General features: G+C 39.0%; 2 protein-coding genes across 2 annotated transcripts; both read right to left on the bottom strand.

The window, feature by feature from the left end:
* Positions 1 to 19,271: 19,271 nt before the first annotated feature.
* On the bottom strand, positions 19,272 to 19,691 carry LOC130844307 (molybdopterin synthase catalytic subunit-like). Its single transcript, XM_057720614.1, has one exon. It carries the CDS (start codon positions 19,689 to 19,691, stop codon positions 19,272 to 19,274), a length of 420 nt encoding a protein of 139 aa, XP_057576597.1.
* Positions 19,692 to 19,745: 54 nt separating this feature from the next.
* LOC130846361 (molybdopterin synthase sulfur carrier subunit-like) lies at positions 19,746 to 20,012 on the bottom strand. The gene has a single exon (XM_057724554.1). The coding sequence runs from the start codon at positions 20,010 to 20,012 to the stop codon at positions 19,746 to 19,748; it is 267 nt and encodes an 88-aa protein (XP_057580537.1).
* Between the last annotated feature and the right edge of the window lie 499 nt (positions 20,013 to 20,511).

The raw sequence follows: 20,511 nt of genomic DNA, 5'->3' as shown, positions 1-20,511 counted from the left end.
GGTCTTATTTTCAAGTCTTTAATCCATTTTAAGTTAATTTATGTGAGTGATGTAAGATAGGGGTCTTATCTTTCATTTTTTATCTCTAAGGTACACCCTTATCCACAGTTTCATTTTCCATGGTTTTAATTACCTGCATTCAACTGCTGTCAGAAAACATTGTGAAAAATTCCAGAAACAAACAATTCATAAGCTTTAAATTGCATATCATTTTGAGTAGTGTAATTAAATCTCATTCCACCACACTCCATCCTGCCCGGGATGTGAATTACTCCTTTGTTCAGCCTATCTTACCTGTTATCACTTAGTAGCCATCTCAGCTATAAGATCAGCTGTCTAGGATCACAGTTCTTGTGTTCAAAGTGACCCTTATTTTACTTGATAATGGACCCAAAGAGCGAGACTAGTGAGGCTGGCAATTCAAATATTCTCTTACTGTGCCTAATTTATAAATTAAACTTTATCATTAGGTATGTATGTTTTAAAAAAAACATAGTATATATAGGGTTTGGTACTATCTGCATTTTCAGGCATCCACTTGGGGTCTTGGAGTGTGTATGTCATGGATAAGGGGGCACTACTGTATTTTTATGCCAGTACCATACAGTTTTAGATACTATAGCTTTGTTGTATAGTTTGAAATCTGGGAGGACAGCAGTGTTTTTTGATATCAGGCTTTATGCCCTTTGGACATTGTTGATGGAATTAAGGGATAACACTGATCCAAGGTCAACCAATCTATAAGCTGGTGTGATGGAAAAAGAAAAAGTGAGCCTATCTGATTCTATCTCTGGAGAATACTGAGAGAAAATGGCAAAGTCATGTAAACCTGAAGTTATGAGGGAACAGAAATAATAGACACAGGATAATAAACACAGGATAATAGATACAGGATGATGGACACAAGATGGATAGCAAAGCTGGTAGAGAAGCAGGAAGACACAGGGAGAGAGTAGCTAAGTCATGTAAATGTGTGAGCATTCGAGGGAATAGATGTGAGGTCCCTAGAGCTTCAATGGACTCAAAATAAGTCTCCAGTTTATGCTATTCCTGATGCCAGATGTTCAGGTTTTCACATGCCACTCCTGTAGCTTCCAGGAACTTGAATGAATTGCTGTTTTTGTAACCCTAGAACATAGGAGAATGATGTTTAACCATAGTGCCAAGGTTTGATGATCAGCTCAGAGATATTGCCAGTGCCAGGCTGACCCCAGGCCCAGCAGAACTGGCCACCTTGATGGGAGTCCAGTATAAGGCTCAGGCAAGGAGTAAAATGGCAGTGACCCATTATTCAGACTGGGATATAAGGTCGGGGTTGTGACCATGGGCATGTGAGCAGACTGAGTATAGCAGAGAAGTCATGCTGCAAGTCAGTGAATCTCTGCTTTGAGGCCTCAGTGTTCTTCCAGGCTGAGAACAGCAGTGGCTTCTAACTCTAGGGAAGGACTGAGATAGTTGCTAGGATCTACATGGATCCAATTGTGACTCTGCAATCTCATCTCGTCCATCTCTGTTCTTACTCACTACATTTCCTAGCCACATTGGCCTTGTTCAACTTCCTAAGTGTTCTTCTATTTTATTTTCTGCTGAAGACCTTATTTTCTTCACATTAGTAATGTCTAAGCATTCTTTTGGTTTTGGGTTAAATGTTCCTTCCTCTGAATGTCATCCTTGACTAGTAATTTAAATACTTTAAAGTAATTTTATGCCATCCCTCTACTTTATCTCAGAACAATTTGTAGTTTTTCCTCAGGGCCCTTAACAAAATTTATAATTTTATATTTACTTGCATGTTTATATGTTAAATGTATGTTCTCCCCACTAGACCTGCACTTCACAAGGGCAGGGCCTATGTTTGCCTTGGTAATGTCTATATTCCTAACACCTGGTACAGAATTAGACTTTAATAACAACTGATAAATGAATAAGTAAATACATGAGAATTAAAGCAATGTACGGGTAGGGAGTTGGGCAGTCCATTATTGAACCAAGTGTTTGCTTTCCTTCAGTACAAGATCATTATGGTTACCTAATGGTAATTTTCCTCTTACTACGAAACTATTATATTTTTTGTGATTTTAGTCTTTCTGAATGCCTTTATTTATTGATTTATTTATTGGCTGCACTGGGTCTTCGTTGTTGCGCACAGGCGTTTTCTAGTTGCAGAGATCAGGGACTACTCTTTATTGCAGTGCACAGGCTTCTCATTGTGGTGGCTTTTCTTGTTGCGGAGCACAGGCTCTAGGCGTGCGGGTTTCCATAGTTGCAGCACATAGGCTCAGTAGTTGTGGCTCACAGACTCTAGAGCATAGGCTCAGTAGTTGTGGCTCATGGGCTTTAGAATGCACGCTCAGTAGTTGCAGCCCATGGACTTAGTTGCTCCGAGGCATGTAGGATCTTCCCAGACCAGGGCTTGAACTCATGTCCCCTGCATTGGCAGGTGGATTCTTAACCACTGCGCCACGAGGGAAGCCCTGCCATTTTTTTTTTTTTTAAGCATCTTATTAAGGACATTTCTTTTCTTGGGTGAATTTCTTGGTGTTATGTGACTAACATATATTGAGTGATACTATTAATGACAGTCTTAAAGAGTTGCCTTTTAAATAATTTTTTAAAAACTTTCCAAAAGAAAGTCACAGAGAACACAATGCCATTTGTAAATGATGTCGCCCTTTCCTCGAAAAATTCTGCATTTTTGATTTCAATTGGAAATCTGAGTATCATGACATTTTTCTTCTTTTAGAATGAGAGTTTAATCCTGATAGCCTAGTTTATGCTGGCCTTGAAGAATTTAGCATGTCAAAAACAATCTTATCTGTTTTTTATATCAGATTCTAAAGCAAATTCACAGTTGGATCTAGCAGAAGGGAAGGCAGGGATGTCAAAGAAACAGATGTTGGCATTGTAGAAGCAGATGCTCTGTGCTTAATATTACATGCCAAAAAATTCTATTATTAAAATTCAACATCTGTCTTTTTAGAGGAATTACTCTCAACCAGGTTGAAAGTAAGCCCTAGTATTCAATTACAGGAATTCTGTGACTCAGAATGTTATACATTTGAAAATCAAGCCAATAAACCAGATGAAAACTTCTTCCAATATTAGAAGACCTTCCAGATGTATGCAAATAGCTTTCAAAGTGAAAAGTTTCTTATATGAATTGCATCTAATTTCTGCCTCCTGAACACTCCCTTCTCCCTTGAAAAACCTGGCAATGACAAGGACACTGCTGTAAGACTACCCATTAGAAGGAAGACGAAAAGGCAGCTTTGGTATGTGAGGAACTGAAGTCTGAGCCCAGGAGTGTTCCTGGAGAGACTTTTGATCAGTAATGAAGGGAGACCTATCTAAGCCTGGGCTTTGAAATCTTGCATCCTTGATAAGGTCAAAGATACAAAGCTGGCTGCCCTAGGAACCTAATTAAAGCCCTGCCTCTCCGAAAGAAATTAAACATTGGCAGGAAGGAGGGCACCAGCAGCTGTCAGGAAGCCATTTCTTCGAGGACAGCCACACCTTGACAGTACTTTAAAAGTGTTTTTCTTATCTGCTCTGTGAACTCCTAAAAATCAGTCCTTTCATCTCTGATTTGACAGCTGGCCCTGAACAACTTAGCGAGTCTGTGCCGCTTTTCCCATGTAGCAAACTCCATTCATGCACAGGCCTTCTCATTTGTGGCAACCCAAAGTTGCAGTGATTGGACAGTGAGGCTATGGATGGCCCATTCATTAGGAGGGAGGTGAAGGGGAAGCATCATATTAATCAAGGAACCTGAGTTTCCAGGGTCATGCATTTCTAAATTAGACGATTGGAGTTTCAGTGCCGCTTTTCACTTGGCTTTTAAGGGAGAGGGTTGGAGAATCTGTTTAACCCCACAGAAACTGGGTGGCAGAAAGGCACTTAGGCACTCAGCATATGTTGTTCTGTTTTCAGAATTCTGAAGCCTTAGAGGAAAGGGTGCAAGGCCCTGTAGGTTTCCATAATACTTCCCAATATGGGTTCTGTAAGTCCACCGCAATTCCCATCAGGAAATGCCAGGAGGAAACTGCTTTTCAACTGTGGATTTGGCATCTAGACATTGATGCCTGTAAGGAGGATTTGGGTTTGACGATGACTAGGGGATGAGAAAATCCACAAGGGAGTTTTCTGAGCACAAAAGAGAGAAATCAAAAACTTGTTAGGAAAGGCAGAGAAAAAATATATTTCTACTACAAGAAACCATCAAATATATACTTCATTTCTGGTTGAAGACTGAATTTGAAAGTTGGGAAGCACGAACTTTATAAATATGCAAGATTCTGATGTACTTGAAAGAAATTCACTTGGTGATGACAATAGTGGGGAAGCATCTCTCTCAGGATCATTGGGAGGGTCTAATAAGAAATCTGTAGCTGTCCAGGATAGTGTCTGTTACATAGTGCTGAGAACAGCATTAAAAGCAATGAATAAAGACAAACATACAATATTATTATATAGCCATTTCTTTTAGCACTTGATATTTTAAAGCTCGCCTTTTGACTTGCATGTGCTGAGTGTTAGGGTAGGTTTGCTCTAGCATGCTGGCTTTATGTAAAAATGACTTTGACTTCTTTAAAAGTGCAACTGATTCTTTCATCTAGCTTGAGGAGCTGGAGTAAATTGAGACAGAGTGACAGTAGCAATATTTTCTCTAGTATGTAAAGAAAAATAACACAGACACCAGAAATGTACATTGTTCTCTGATCCTTCCAAAGGGTTGTGGACTCTGACAATTTGCTCTGATTCCCTCTAATGCAGTGGGATGCTGGAGGAAGGGGTGCTATGATCCTCCTGGGTGAATGAGAGAAGGTGTCACAGAGCAAAAGTTTGCCGAAGGTATAAAATAGAGAGGTGTAGGCAACCGTGGTATGCCCAGGTATCTACAAATTCCACTCCTATCTTTGTTCCCTGTAATTCACTTTTTATCTAATGGCCAAAGTGTTCTTTTTAAAACATAAAAATCCAGTTACATCACTCCTCTGCCTGGTACCCCTTTTGGCTTCCTTTTTTTCCTGGTCCATTCTCCTCTTGCCCATGACTTTTCAGACACACTGGCCTTCTTTCTGTTTCTTGAACGTGTTAGCCTTTCTCCTCAGTCTTTACCCTTGTTCTCTCTGTTTGAAAGTTCTCCCTCCAGATTTTCAAAAGTTGGTTTCTTATTATGCAAGCCTTTACTGAACACCTTCCCAATCTAGTTACTTCTATAATATTTTTTTCTGACATTGTTTTCATAGCATTTATCCCTCTCTGAATTTATTAATTTTGCTACTTACTATCTCACCAAAGAGAACATAGTACCATGAGACTAGGGACATCATCACCTAGCTTTAGTAAATTTCTTGTTAAGACAGAATTGTCACAGGTTGTAGGTGCTCCACAAATGCTTATTGAGTAGATGAGTGAAGGATGAAGGAATGAATACATTTATAAAGTTGAAAAATAGTGAGAGTGTCAGAAAATAAAACTCAAGAGGTAGACACCAGGCAATTAAGGCTGTATGCTGTGTTAGGAACTTTAAACTTTATTCTGAAAGTGTGTAAAAAGCAGTGAGTAATTTTGAGAAAGGGGTTAGTATCAGAATTCCTATTTAAAAATATTGTTTGGCTTCTTGTGGAAGGATGGAGTGATTAAGAAGGCTGGAAGTAAGGATATGACTTAGACATATGTTCCAATACCCTTCTAAGTATGGGTGGTAGAGGGAGGAAACATTGTATGGTGATCAGTTGTGTAAGTTGTGAAGTCACACTGCATGGGTTTGAATAAGGGCTTCTTATTTTTTCTTCTGTGAAATCATGGCAAATTACTCATAGCTTCTGAACCATTTATGAAAATGTGCCTTTTAGATCTTCGACTGCAGGGAGAATAACAGCCCCAGTAGCTGGCTCTGAAATCGATCAATGTATTTCCACCAGGGCCTCATTTCCCTGGGCTGCTACTGGCTAGTGACTGGGCATAGTAGGGATGCTAAGGCAGGGCCCTTGCTGGGAGCTGTGGGGCTCCTCCGAACAGTGAATTTACCTTGAGGACTCTCCATCTGCTTTTCAAAACTTTTTTAGGACTGTACTGTGGTCTAAGATGTTCCTACTCAACTTTTCTTCCCTCCCTCCCTGCTTCACATAGGTTAAAGCTGCATCTTGGTCAGATTCCTGTCCTAGCCTCCTCTGGCTTCCATCCACTTTCCCCTCACATGTGTTTTCCTCAATAAATCTCTCGCTAATCCTGTCTTGATGCCTGCTTCTTGGGACCTGAATTGACATACTTTTAGTCTTAATTCCCTGCTGTTGTTGTTTTGGTTATTTGAAAGACAATTTTAATTATTTTTTATTTTACTTTTATTTATTTATTTATAGTTTTTTTTTGGCTGTGTTGGTTTTTTGTTGCTGTGCACGGGGCTTTCTCTAGTTGCAGCAAGAAGGAGCTATTCTTTGTTGCAGTGGCTGGCTTCTCATTGAGGTGGCTTCTCTTGTTGTGGAGCACGGGCTCTAGGTGCACAAGTTTTAGTAGTTTCTGCCCACAGGCTCAGTAGTTGTGGCTCGCCAGCTCTAGAGTGCAGGCTCAACAGTTGTGGCCCATGGGCTTAGTTGCTCCGCAGCACGTGGGATCTTCCCCGCCCAGGGAGCGAACCCATGTCCCCTACATGGGCAGGCAGATTCTTAACCACTGCACCACCAGGGAAGTCCCAAAAGGCAATTTTAGAGAGAATAGAACTTGGTGATTGCCTGGATGTTTGTAATAAAGTGGAAGGAAGAGTGTACTCCCAGGTTTTTGATCACGCGATCTTAAGTAACTGAGGCAAAAGTGCTTCCTTGCACAGGCAGGGAATACAGGAGAACTATGTTTGAGGAAAGAGGGAAGAAAAATGGATTTTGTTTGGAAATATTACTCTTGAAACCCCTCTGAGACATTTTGAATACACGCCTGGTTGGTCATTTGATCCATGGTTGTGGAGCTCAGAGAAAATTTGGGCTAGAGATTGTGAGGTAGGTGTCATCAAGATAGAGAGTACAAGCTATAAGAATAGATGAGACTGTGGAGGAAGAGCACGAGAGCTGAGAAGACAACTCCATTGCCCACTAAGAACAGCAATTCTTAGTGGGCAATGGAGGAGGAAGCAGGAAAAGACAGAGAACAGACAGTTGATTATAGAACTACAATTAAATTCAACAATAGAAATATAGACTAATGCAATAACATGGAAAACTCAGGAAATGGCCTTGATTTATATGATATTTTTTATGTGATAATACAGTGGAATTGAAAAGATTGTAGTAATCTGGGAAAATATAATTCAAATTCATACCTAACATCATAAACCTAAGTATATGTGTAAGTAGATAGATAAAATAAGTATAAAAGTCAAACAAAAAAATCTAGATTATCATATACTCAGTTTTGATTAGAGTTGAGCAGAATTACTAAATTAGAGAATTGACACTTTTCTAAGTATTACATGAAAAAATATCAGATTCAATTAAATAAACATTTAAAATATTTGTAAAATTAAATGTAACCAAAGCAAAAATGGAAATCAACAAATTTAGAAATATTTAGAAAATTTAAAAATCTTTAAAAATTTTGCATTTAAAAACATTAGAACCTTTAGAAATATTAGTAAAATGAGACAAAGGATTCATACCAACATTATTCGATAAAATGTGAAAAGTTCAATAAATAAATTGGCAAAAGACATAATTTGGAAAAAAAAAGAGCTACAAGTATAAGCAAGCATATGGAGAATTTCTGCCTCATTAGTGATGAAATATATGGAGGAGTGTTCAGCCTCTTTATCCAGGTATAAAAATTAAAAGTGTTTAGAGGTACAGTTTTACACCTATTAAAATAACAAAAGGAAAAATAACTTGCCCATCATTGTATTGAATAGATTCCTTTGATTATTTCATTTCTCATGTTTTATCAGTCATTAAATTTATTTACTAATTAGCATATATTAAATAGCACTGTGTGCTAGATACTGCTCTAGGGACTAAGGATAAATGGTGGGTGAGATAAGGTCTTCCTTAATATCGCTCATTAGAATATCCTCTCCTTTTTCTCTCATTAGTATTGCCTTAAGAGTTTAGTCATCCTCTGTTTCTTGCTTATGGTGGTAATATTATGAATCTACTGGTTCCAGCTTTTTTTTCAATCATTTGTTTGTTACCTTGCTACCAGAGTGATTTTTTTAAAATAAGTTTTTGTGAATTTCATTATACATATCAAAGAGTACATAAAATATGAAGCTTACATTTGATTTTAATTTGCATTTTGTATTTACCAGTGAAGAAGAGCATCTTTTCTTATGATTAGGGGCCATTTGTGTTTTCTTTTCTATGAAATGCCTGTTGAAGTCTTTTTCCCTTTTCTTTTGGCCAGTTTAATAGTTGTCTTTTTCATAATGATTTGAAGATTTTTATAATCTATACCTACTAATCCTTTGATACTTGTGTGTGTGTGTTTTTGTGTGTGTGTGTGTGTGTAAACCCCATCCCCCCAAACACATACATAAATATGTTTCATTCTCTCTGATTAGCAGTTCTTAATTTTAACATGGTCAAATTTACCAATCTTTTCCTTAATGGTTGTTTGTGTTTTTTGAGTCTTTTTATGAAATATCTTCCTAGTATACATTTATAAAGGTTTTTCCTAGATTGTTTCAATTTATTTCTCACCTTTATTTTTAATTCTCTAGGAATTGATTTTCATTTATGGTGTGTGGTAGAGATCCATTTTCTTTTTTTTTTCATATGGATAAGGAATTGTCCTAACACCATTTATTAAACAGTCTATCCTTTTCCTACTGCTCTAAAATACTATCTTTGTGATAAATCAATTTCCATACACATGTGGGTCTGTTTTGGTGCTCCATATTCCATTGGTCTATTTCACTGGCCCTTATGTTGCACCAAACTGACGATACCCATAGCTTTAAAATAAACTATTGGTAGTCAGTAAGGCAAATCCTCCAACCTTGTTTTCTTCTATAGGAATATTTTGTGTAATTTGGCTCTTTGCTCTTTCACATGAATTTTAGAATCAGCTTGCCAAGTTCTGTGAGAAAAAAAAAATCCTGCTGGGATTCTGATGGGAATTGCATTGAATCTATAGATCAAGTTGAGAGAATGGCAGCTTTATGATTTTGAATCTTTCCATCCAAGAACATGGTTTATCACTCTATTTTGGTTGTATTTAATAGCTTTTAATAAAGTTTTATAGTTCCATCTATAAAGGTTCTGCACATCTTTTGTTAGATTTATTCCTAACTCCCTTATATTTTTGTTGCTATACTAAGTGGTTATATTTTTAAATCTACATTTTCAAACTGCTGCTGATGTCCAGAAATGCAATTGTTTTTTTGTGTATTGATTTTATATTCAGCAACATTGTTAAAATCTTTTAGAATTTTCAAACATCTGTCTGTAGTTTCATTTTAGGGTTTCTACAAAGCTAATTATAGCATTTCCAAATATTAGCAATTTGGTTTACTCATTTCTTATCCTTACAACTTTCATTTATTTCCCCTTAAACCCTGCATTAAAGAATTTCTAATACAATGCTGCATAGAATTAGTTATAGTTGATATTGTTTTTTTGTTTTACAGTATAGCGAATGCTTTCAACATTTCACCATTGTGTTTGATGTTTATAATAGATTTTGGTAGTTACCCTTGATCAGATTAAAGAATATTATTTCTAGCCTTGTCTTCTATGTTTTTTAATATCATGAAAGGATAGTATATTTTATCAAAAATGATTTTCTGATCTATTGAGATTATCATATAATTTTTCTGCTTTAATCTATTCATGGTGCATTATATTTTTTGATTCCTAATTTAAAACTAGCTTGCAGTGTTGAATATAATAAACCAATTTAGTTACAATTTAATCCTTTAAAGCATTATTGGATTTGGTTTACTAAAGTTTAAAATTATTATTTTTTGTCTATGTTCAAGCATGAAATTGACTATTATTTAATCTTCTGGTTCTGTCTTTGGTAGGTTATAATAGCCTCATAAAGTGATTTGGGAGAATTTCCTCTTTTTATTCTCTGGATGAATTTGTATAAGATTAGAATACCTATCTTTGAATGTTTGGTAGAAGTTACCTAAATTTCTATCTGAACTTGCTGTTTTTTTTTTTCTTTTTTAAATTAATTAATTGGCTGCATTGGGTCTTTGTTGCTGTGCATGGGCTTTTTTAGCGGTAGCGAGTGGGGGCTGCTCTTCCTCTTGGTGCACGGGCTTCTCATTGCCATGGCTTCTCCTGTTGCAGAGCCCGGGCTCTAGATGTGTGGGCTTCAGTAGTTGTGGCCCACGAGCTTAGTTACTTTGCGGCATGTGGGATCATCCCAGACCAGGGATTGAACCTGTGTTCGCTGCATTAGCAGGTGGATTCTTAACCACTGTGCCACCAGGGAAGTCCCTGAACTTTCTGGTTTCTTGATAAGAAGACTTAAGCAGGTTCTGTTTCTTTAATTGATATAGGTATATTGGGATGTTCTATTTCTTCTGGAATCAATTTTGATTTGTTATATTTCTTAGGAATTTGTTCATTTCATGTATTTTAAAAATAATTGTTCATAATGTCTAACGTGTTTAGTCTCTGCTGCATCTGTGGTTTATCTCCCTTTTCATTACTAGTATTTTCACTGTATTTTTTTCCTACATGTGTTGATTTTCTCTTCATTGATCTTCCTTCTCTCTTTTATTTATCTTTTTAAAAAAACCCAACATTTTGCTCTGTTGATCTCTTTCTTCCATTTGGTTGCCATTTCATTGTTTTCTTCTCTAACCTTTATTTCTTGTTCTATGCTTGCTTTGGCTTTATTTTGATGATCTTTTCCTAATGTGTTACTTTGCATGCTTAGATCATTGATTCTGGAATTTTTTTCATAATGAAACCAATTAAGGCTTCATATTTCTAAGTACTACTTAGTTGCATTCAACAAGCTATAATATGTCATATTTTCATTGTTCAATCATAAATATTTTTACATTTCCGTTATGATTTCTTCTTTGACCTATGAGTCATTTAGAGGAATGCTTTTAAATTTCCATGACTGTGTAAGATTGAATAGCCATATTTTTATAATTGATTTTTAAAATTTATTGCTTTGGGTTCAGCAAACATGTCTGATTGACACAATTCTCTGAATTTATTGAATTTTTTTTATACATGTGGCCTAGTAGTTGGTCATTCTTCATAAATATTTTTTTCTATGCCTGAGAAGATGTGAAGCCTACAATTGTTGGTTCAAGCCTGTGTATATGTCTTTCAGAACAAGCTCCTTTATTTTGCCATTCACATCTTCTGTATCCTAATTTTTGTCTTCTTTCTCTTCTGTTTGTTGAGAGACATAATAAACTTTCCCACCATGTTTAGATAAATGGCTGATTTTAAGGCTGGGGCAAGGAAAATAGGACATGAACCTGGAGCATCTTACAGTGCCAGAGAGTAAGGAACTACTCAAAAAACAAAAGAATGGGGCCATGTTAATGGGACACAGGGGCCAACCTGAAAGAGCTCCCAAAGGCCAAAACCAGAACATTTTGAGCAAAAAAATAATGTAGTATTGCTTTATAACCCAAAGTATAAAATCCATTTGTATGAGTATAAACTGATACAAATAAATGATTGAAATAGGTAAAAAGCATGGGAGAAGCAAATCTTATGATATGTCAAGCTCAGATATGGACATTGGAGATGTGTCAGTGAAAAAAACAAAAATTCTTGCCTTCATTGTGCTTACATTATGGTACAAGGAGAAAGGCAATTTTAAAAATAAGCAAATTACATAGACTTTTGGGAGGTGAAAGCTTCTAGGTTGATAAATAAAATGGAGAAGAGGGAAGGGAGTGCTGTTGCAGTTTTAAATACATCAGACATCATGCAAAGGTGACTTTAGAGCAGACACAAGGAAGGAGTGGAAGAGTTATGCCAACATCTAGGGGAAGGGTGTTTCAAGGATAGAGAACAGAAAATAGAAAGGCTTTGAGGCAGGAATATGCCTAGGTATTCAAGGACTAGCAAGTAGGTTGTAGCTGGAGTAGAATGGCCAAGGGAAAGAGTAGGAGATCAAATTAAAGAAGTCTGTTAATTTCCTGGGGCTGCTGTAATAAAGTACCACAAAATTATTTTTTTATTCAGCTTTTGTTATAATTGACATACAGCACGGTGTAAGTTTAAGGTATATAGCATAATGATTTGACTCATATACATTATGAAATTATTATCACAATAAGTTTAGTGAACATCTATCATCTCATAAAGATACAAAATTAAAGAAGTAGAAAACAGTTTTTTTGTGTATGATGAGAACTCCTAGGACTTTCTCTTAACAAGTTTCAAATATAACATTCAGCATTGTTAACTAAATTTATCATGTTGTACATTACATTTCTAGTACTTTATTTTATAACTAGAAGTTTGTACCTTTTGACTGCCTTCATCCAGTCCCCCCTCCTCACTCCCCCTGTTTCTGGTAACCACAAATCTCATCCCTTTTTTGAGTTTGTTTTTGAAGTATAATTGATCTACAACACTATGTTAGTTCCTGTTACGCAAATCAGTGATTTTTTTCTATACATTTCAAAATGATCACCATGGTAAGTATAGTTGAGATATGTTACCATACAAAAATATAACTTAGTTATTGACTATATTCCCCACCTGTACATTTCATACTTGTGACTCATTTATTTTGCAGCTGGAAGTTTGTACTTCTTAGTCTCCCTAATCTATTTATTTCCTCTCCCCAACCCCCTCTTCTTTGGCAACCACTTGTTTGTTCTCTTTATCGTTAACTCTGCTTCTGTTTTTTTATGTTTGTTCACTTGTTTTGTTTTTTTTTTGGATTCCAGATATAAATGAAATCATAAGTTTTTGTCTTTCTCTGACTCATTTCACTTAGCATAATACCCCCTAGGTCCATAAAGAGCATGTTGTATTTTTTATGTCTGAGTAATATTCTATTATCTGTCTATCTATTTATCTATCTATCTATCACATCTTCTTTATTCATTCGTCTATTGATAGACACTTAGATGGCTTCCATATCTTGCATGGCTGTTTCCTGTTTCAGGTTAGTCAAGTTTTCGGCTATTATGTCTTCAAATATGTTCTCTGTCCGTTTCTCTCTCTTCTCCTCCTGGGACCCCTGTATTGTGAATGATAGTATGCTTGATGTTGTCCTAGAAGTCTTTTATACTGTCCTCATTTCCTTTTATTCTTTTTCTTTTTTTATGTAAAGCTTCAGTGATTTCCACTACTCTGTCTTCCAGCTCACTGATGTGTTCCTCTGTATCATCTAATGTACTTTTTGTTCCTTCTAGTGTATTTCCTATTTTAGCTATTGTATTCTTCAGCTCTGTTTTTTCTTTATGTCTTCTCACTCTTTGTTAAGTAATTCTGTGTTCATCCATCCTTTTCCTCTGCCCTTTGATCATTACCTTTAACTCTTTTTCAGGTAGCTTGCTTATCTCCACTTCACTCAGTTCTTCTTCTGGGGTATTATCTTGTTTCTTCCTTTGGAATATATTCCTCTGTTGCCTTATTTTGCCCAATTTGCTGTTTTTATGTCTATGTATTTTTAAAATTAATTAATTTGTTGGCTGAGTTGGGTTGCAGCGAGCAGGGGCTACTCTTTGTCATGGTGCGTGGGCTTCTCATTACTGTAGCTTCTCTTGTTGTGGAGCAAGGGCTCTAGGTGTGTGGGCTTCAGTAGTTGCAGCACGTGGGCTCAGTAGTTGTGGCTCACGGGCTCTAGAGCACAGACTCAGTAGTTGTGGCACACAGGCTTATTTGCTCTGAGGCATGTGGGATCCTCCCGGACCAGGGCTCGAACCTGTGTCCCCTGCATTGGCAGGTGGACTCACAACCATTGCGCCACCAGGGAAGTCTTATGTCTATGTATTTGATAGGTTGTTTATGTTTTCCAATTTGGAAAAGTGACCTTTTATAGATGGTCTATGCATCCCATCAGTGCACTCACCTCTTGTCACCAGAGCTATATGCTCTAGGGGTACACTTTATTTGGGCTGTGTGAGTCCTATTGTGGCAGGCTGACTACTGTGGGCTGTCTCATAGGCATGGCTGGCCCCCAGTCCCATTAGGTGGTTGCCAGGCCCTGCCTTGTGATCACCTTGTGTGGAGGCTGCCAGCTGCTGGTGAGTGGGGCCAGGTCACAAGGCTGCTGGCTGTGGGCCCCCAAGGGTCCAAGGGCTAGTGCTGGACCACTGGTAGGCAGACTCATGTTCTGGAGTGGGTGGTCACTGGCCTGTGGTTCCCAGATTTAATGTCAGACTGCTGGTGGTTGGGGCAAGCCCTTAACATGGCTGGCTGCAGGGGCTTGGATGTCCCAAAGCTGATGTTGGCCTGCTAGTTAGTGAGGCTGGATCCTGGGGCAGCTGGCTGAGTGGTCCACAGTGTTTCAAAGCTGGTGTTGCCCTGCTGGTGGGTGGGGCTGGGCCCCAGGGGGTCCTGGGGCTAGTGCTGGCTCACTGGTGGACTGAGCCAGGTTTCTGGGTCTTTGGCTACAGGTTCCTTGGGGGCCCTGGAGCTGGTGTTGGCCTTCTGGTGGGTGGGGGCAGTTTCTAACATGTCTGGCTGTGTCATACAACATGTCCCAAAGCTGGTGTTGGCCTGCTGGTGGGTGGGGCTGAATCCCAGATGGCTGACTGAGGGGCTGTGGTCATCCTGAGGCAGGTGTCTGCCTGCTGTGTGTGGGATTGACACCTGGGGGATCCTGGGGCTGATGCCTACTCACTGGTGTGTGAGGCAAGGTCCTGGGGCTGGTGCCAACCCACTGGTGGATGAGGCTGGTCCTGTGGTTGGTACTAGCCCACTGTCATTGGAGCCAGGTCCCAGAGCCTCTGGCTGCAGGTTCCTGGATGTCTTGGGGTTAGTGCCAGCACATTGATGTGCGGGGCTGGGGCCTGGGGCATCTGTGGGTTCAGGAGTTCTTAAGCAGCAGGCCTGCTGGTGGGTTGGGCCATATCTCTGCTCAGCTATCTGCTTGGCCTGAAGTGTCCCAGTACTGGTGCTAATAGGCTGGTGGGCAGGACTGGGTCCCTGTGCTGACAGGCTAGAGGGGGGATTGCAGAATGGTGCTTGCCAGCACCAGTGTCCATGTGGTAGAAGGAGCTCCCCCGAATGGCTATCATTAGTGTCTATATCCCCAGGGCCAGCCTGAGCTGCCTCTGCCTCTCTGGGATGCTCTTTAAGATCAGCAGGTGGGTCTGAACTAGGCCCCTTTAAAACGACTGCTTCTGCCCTGCACCCCAGAGTGTGTAAGATTTTGTGTGTGCTGTTTAAGAGCAGAGTTTATTTCCTACAGCCCTCTGGGCCTCCCAGAAGTAAGCCATGCCGGCCTTCATAGCCAAACATTCTGGGGGCTCCTCATCCCAGTGCACAACCTGGGGCTGGGGAGCCCAAAATGGGACTCAAACCACTTGCTCCTGGGGGCGAGCCTGTTGCAATTGCAATTACCCTCCCCTTTGTGGGCTACCCACCCAAGGTCTGGGTGTTGACTATACCACTTCTCCACCCCTCTCACCCATCTCATTGTGGTTCCTTCTTTATATCTTTAGTTGTAGGAGATCTTTTCTGCTAGTCTTCCAATTTTTCTCATTAATAGTTTTCTGTAAATAGTTATAATTTTGGTGCGCCTGTGGGAGGACATGAGCTCAGGGTCTTCCTATTCCAACATCTTGGCTACTCCCCATCACTAAATTATTTTAAGGGTGGGTTAAATCAACATAAATTTATTCTCTCATAGTTATGGAGGTTAGAAGTCTGAGATATAGATGTTGGCAGGTTGATTCCTTCTGGGAGTTCTGAGGGAGAATTTGTTTCATGCCTCTCTCCTAGCTTCTGGTGGTTGCTGGCAGTTCTTGGCGTTCCTTAGTTTGGAGATGCATTGCCCCAGTTTCTGCCTTCATAGCATTCTCTCTCCACCATCCCCAACCCCTCATATGTCTGTATCTTTGTTTTCTTTTCCTCTTCTTATAAGGATATCAGTCATTGTGTAGGGCCCACCCTAATACAGTACGGTCTCATCTTAACCGATTACATCTGAAAAGGCTATTTCCGAATAAGGTCAGATTCTGAGGTTCTAGATGGACATTTGAAGAGCAATATTATACAACTCACTGTGAGAAATAACATGGGCCCAAATCATTTAGGTCTCTGCAGGCTACAGTAACATGCGTGGCTTTTCCTCTGAGGGAGATGGGGAGCTACATGAGGGTTTTGAGCACAGAAGTGACATGACCTGTTTTAAAAGGATTACTGTGGCTGCTGCACTTAAAACAGACCATAGCGGGCTGGATGGGAAGAGTGGAGACTAGTTGGGAAGCTATTGCCTCCCATTATTACTAAAATAATTCAGATGACAGAAGATCATGTTTTGGATTAGAGTGAGACTAAGGAAATGGAAAGGGTTACTTACTAGATGTTTTGAAAGTAGAGCCAACAGGATATTCTGATGGATTGGAGGTGGCGTGGGAGAGAAAGAGAGGAGTAAGGTTACTCAAGATGTTTTACCTCAGCCACTGGAAGAAAGTAGTTGCCATTGAATGGAGATAAGAAAGGCTGTGGGGTGGGACAAGTTTAGGGGAAATATTGGATGATTCATTTTTGATATAATCTCCGATGCCATTTAGATATGGAAATGAATGTGTCAATTAGGTAACTGACTATATAAGTCTCAGTGCAGTAAAGAAGTCTTGGAAAAAGACATAAAACAGAGTCATCAATATATAGATGGTATTTAAATCTGTGAGATTGGCTAAATTCACCAAAGGTGTGAGGATAGAAAAGAGAAGAGGCTCAAAGACTGAATCATAGGCCACTTCGACAAGATCAGAGATCAGAAAGAATACAAGAAGGAGCTGCTGGTGAAAGAATATGAAAATCAGGAGAATGGGGTGTCCTGTTATCCAAGTGAAGAAAGTGCTTCAAGGAGGAGGGAATTATCAACTTTGCTAAATGCTGGCAGGAATATGAGGGAGACCAAACACTACACGTTGAATTCGCAATGGGGAGGCTATTAGTCACCTTAATAGAAGCACATTTAGTAGCGTGGTGGGTGTGAATGCCATTTGGGAAAGCCATGAGCAAACAGGAGAAGCGGAATTGAAGGGAATGGAGAACTTGGTGTGAAATTTTGCTACAGAGCAATGGTTACCAATTGGAACAGTTCTGCCCAGCGGAAATTTGATCATGTCTAGAGACATTATTAATTGTCACAACTGGGGCCAGAGGGGCGCTACTGGCAACTAAGTGACAGGAGGCAAGAATGCTGCTAAACATCTTACAGCGCACAGGACATCCTTCACTCATGCATCCAGACCAGTCTCCATTCTTCCTTGAAACTATCGTCAGCTCTCTCTCATATCCACTCTCTTAATGCTGGAGTTATCTAATAGCCTCTAGGTCATTACCCTTCATTTTTAGAAAATTTAAACTCTTGGTTCATGCTCACTCCTTGAACATTTCCCACCTAATTCTTATTGATTTCGATATCCACATAGAAAAGGCTTCCAACAGTCTTGGCTTCTCAGTTCCTTGAATTTCCTCCCTTCAGTGAGCTTGTTCTCCAGCTCATCACTTCCACGGTTTTCTCTGCAAAGATCTTTGTTGTTGCCAGTCACTACAAACTCTCCATAAACTGTTTAAAACAGGCTACTGTCTTTTTTTTTTTTTTTTGACATTGAAGTTTTATTTTTATTTTATTTTTAATACCTCTTTATTGGAGTATAACTGCTTTACAATGTTGTGTTAGTTTCTGCTGTACAACAAAGTGAATCAGCTATATGTATACATATATCCCCATATCCCCTCCCTCTTAAGCCTCTGTCCCACCCTCCCTATGCCACCCCTCTAGATTGTCACAAACCACCAAGCTGATCTCCCTGTGCCATGCAGCAGCTTCCCACTAGCTATCTATTTTACATTTGGTAGTGTATATAAGTCAAGGCTAGTTTCTCATTATGTCCCAACCTCCCCACCCCTCCCGTTTTCCTCAAGTCCATTCTCTTATCTTTATTCCTGCCCTGCCGCTAGGTTCATCAGTATCATTTTTCTAGATTCCATGTATATGCATTAGCATACGGTATTTGTTTTTCTCTTTCTGACTTACTTCACTCTATATGACAGACTCTCTAGGTCCACCTACCTCACTGCAAACAACTCAATTTCATTCCTTTTTATGGCTGAGTAGTATTCCATTGTATATATGTGCCACATCTTCTTTATCCATTCATCTGTTGATGGATATTTAGATTGCTTCCATGTCCTGGCTATTGTGAATAGAGCTCAACCAGGCTACTTTCTGACTACTGCCCTCTATCCTCCCAAGCTATTTGCTCTCTTTTTTTTTTTTTATTATGAAGATTTTGCAGAAAACATAACTTTATTAATGACTTCATTAATGATAATGTTGCTTAAACTAAAAAGAAAACTATCTGAAAATGCTTTACTAAATAATCATAAAATTTTCCTCTTTAATTAGTTGTGGGTACAACTTTATAGCTAACATTATAACACAAAGCACCCTTGTTGCTAATATGCCTTGTTTTACAACAATTTTATGCTAATTTGTATACTGATACAATACTAATAACTAATAAAATAAGTATTATGGTAAGATTACTGATTCTGACATACTAGAAATCTCCATATTATGAAACATCTTAGATACTATCCCTGAATTTTTAAAAACAGGAAAATATTGCTTTTAAACTTTTAAAATGGTGTTTATTTAGCTTACTTTTTAAATATATAAATTCTAAAAATATATCATTATCAAGAGTATCTGATAAGGACTTTTTATACCTTCCAGTTCTGCCAACATTGCCAAAATGCATCCCTGACAACAATGGTATCACTGGGCATAGGGGCAGGGGCTTGGGGGCAGCCTTGGAGACGGTCACTGAGGAGGGGCCACACCTCAGTGTGAGTCAAGTCACAATTAGAACTTAGTCATAGAATAATATGTGTACTACAGGCATCTTTCCTCACACAAATTATTCTTCCATTTTTTTCCCTAAAGCCTTTCTTTCCTCTATCTCTAGTTCCCGTATAAGCCCTCATCCTAAACACTCATTTATTTTGCTTTTTTCCCTCTCTTCTGTTTCACTGCTGTAACATACATTAAGACTATGTTTGGTAAACTATCTTCTGGGGAAGAAAAATCAAAACGTGATCAAAGATAAGAATTTACCAAGTTTTAAATTTTAGGACTCTAAAAACCTCAGTGGTTTAGTCATCGGTTGCCCAAAAGCATTCTTTGTTTCTTTTCCAAGATGATGAAGACTCTTCATACATTTCCTTTTTCCATACGGGCACCGTGGCTTTTAAGGTATCAATGGCATAGCTCACAGCTTCGAGGGATGCAGCCCTGTGGGCTGAAGACACAGCAATGATAATGGTTGCTTCTGACGCTGGAACTAAGCCAAGTCGATGGAACACTGCTATGTGTTTGACTGGCCATTTCTGCCTAATGTCACTACAAATTTTTCTGACTTCGTTTACTGCCATTGGTAGATATGCTTCATACTCTAAGCTAATGACTTTGTTCCCTTCGAAGTTATTCCTTGTAGTCCCTACAAACAGGGATATTGCACCACAAAGTGGTGAGACTTCGTCTGCTGAAAGTTTCTCAGATGTGAATTTTATCATGTCTTTAGATTTCTCTTCAACTTCATTTATATTTTTCCGGGTGGCTCAAAAGCACTACCCTCCACTAATGGGGGTGATAACGGCAGTTTCGTCTCCTGACTGAAGCAGGAGGAGCTGATCTCCAAGCTCCACCTTCTCTTGACGAACAGCTAATATCACCTGATTTCTGACATCAGCCAGTCCAGGATGGCGGGTTTCTATCTCATTCCAGAGCTGCAATGCTTTTATTTCTTGTGGCACAGAAATGGTCTCTGAGCGAATTCCTGTTATTTCAGCACTTTTTGCAAAATACAGCACTTCCACCTGGCACCGCGGAACCATCCCGCCGGGGATGCCCCGCCCGCTCCCGCGGCCGCCCTACTCTACTGTTCTGATTCCATTCGTGTGATTTCATGGGGTCCTAAAATTTATTTTCTATCACATATTAATTGTTTTTCACCCACTTCTTGTTCTCACTTTTCTCTGCATCTAGCCAAATCATTATAATCATTCCATTCCATGCAACTTTTTCTTCCTTGTTTTTATCTCACTTCCTTTTTTTTTTCACTTTGCTAAAACCCAGGCTTCTCTGCCTATTACTTTCCTGTACTTCTGAGTCTGAATTGTCTCACTTAAATTTCATGACCACAAACCTCAAGACAATTATTAGTCTTTGTAACAATCATTCTATCTTTGCCTACTTCATTTACTCTTCTAACAATTGTTCCATACTTTCTCAAACCCCCAGATATCCCCACCAACCTCCACCTTACTCTCAATTGATGACTTTATTCTCTATCTCATGGAGAATTAGTTCTCAGAATAGAACTTCTTCAAGCTT

Source organism: Hippopotamus amphibius, chromosome 2, assembly GCF_030028045.1.
Source record: "Hippopotamus amphibius kiboko isolate mHipAmp2 chromosome 2, mHipAmp2.hap2, whole genome shotgun sequence".
Classification (NCBI taxonomy): Eukaryota; Metazoa; Chordata; class Mammalia; order Artiodactyla; family Hippopotamidae; genus Hippopotamus; species Hippopotamus amphibius.
Note: the sequence above shows the minus strand (reverse complement) of the source record. Positions and strands in the feature narration are given on the sequence as shown.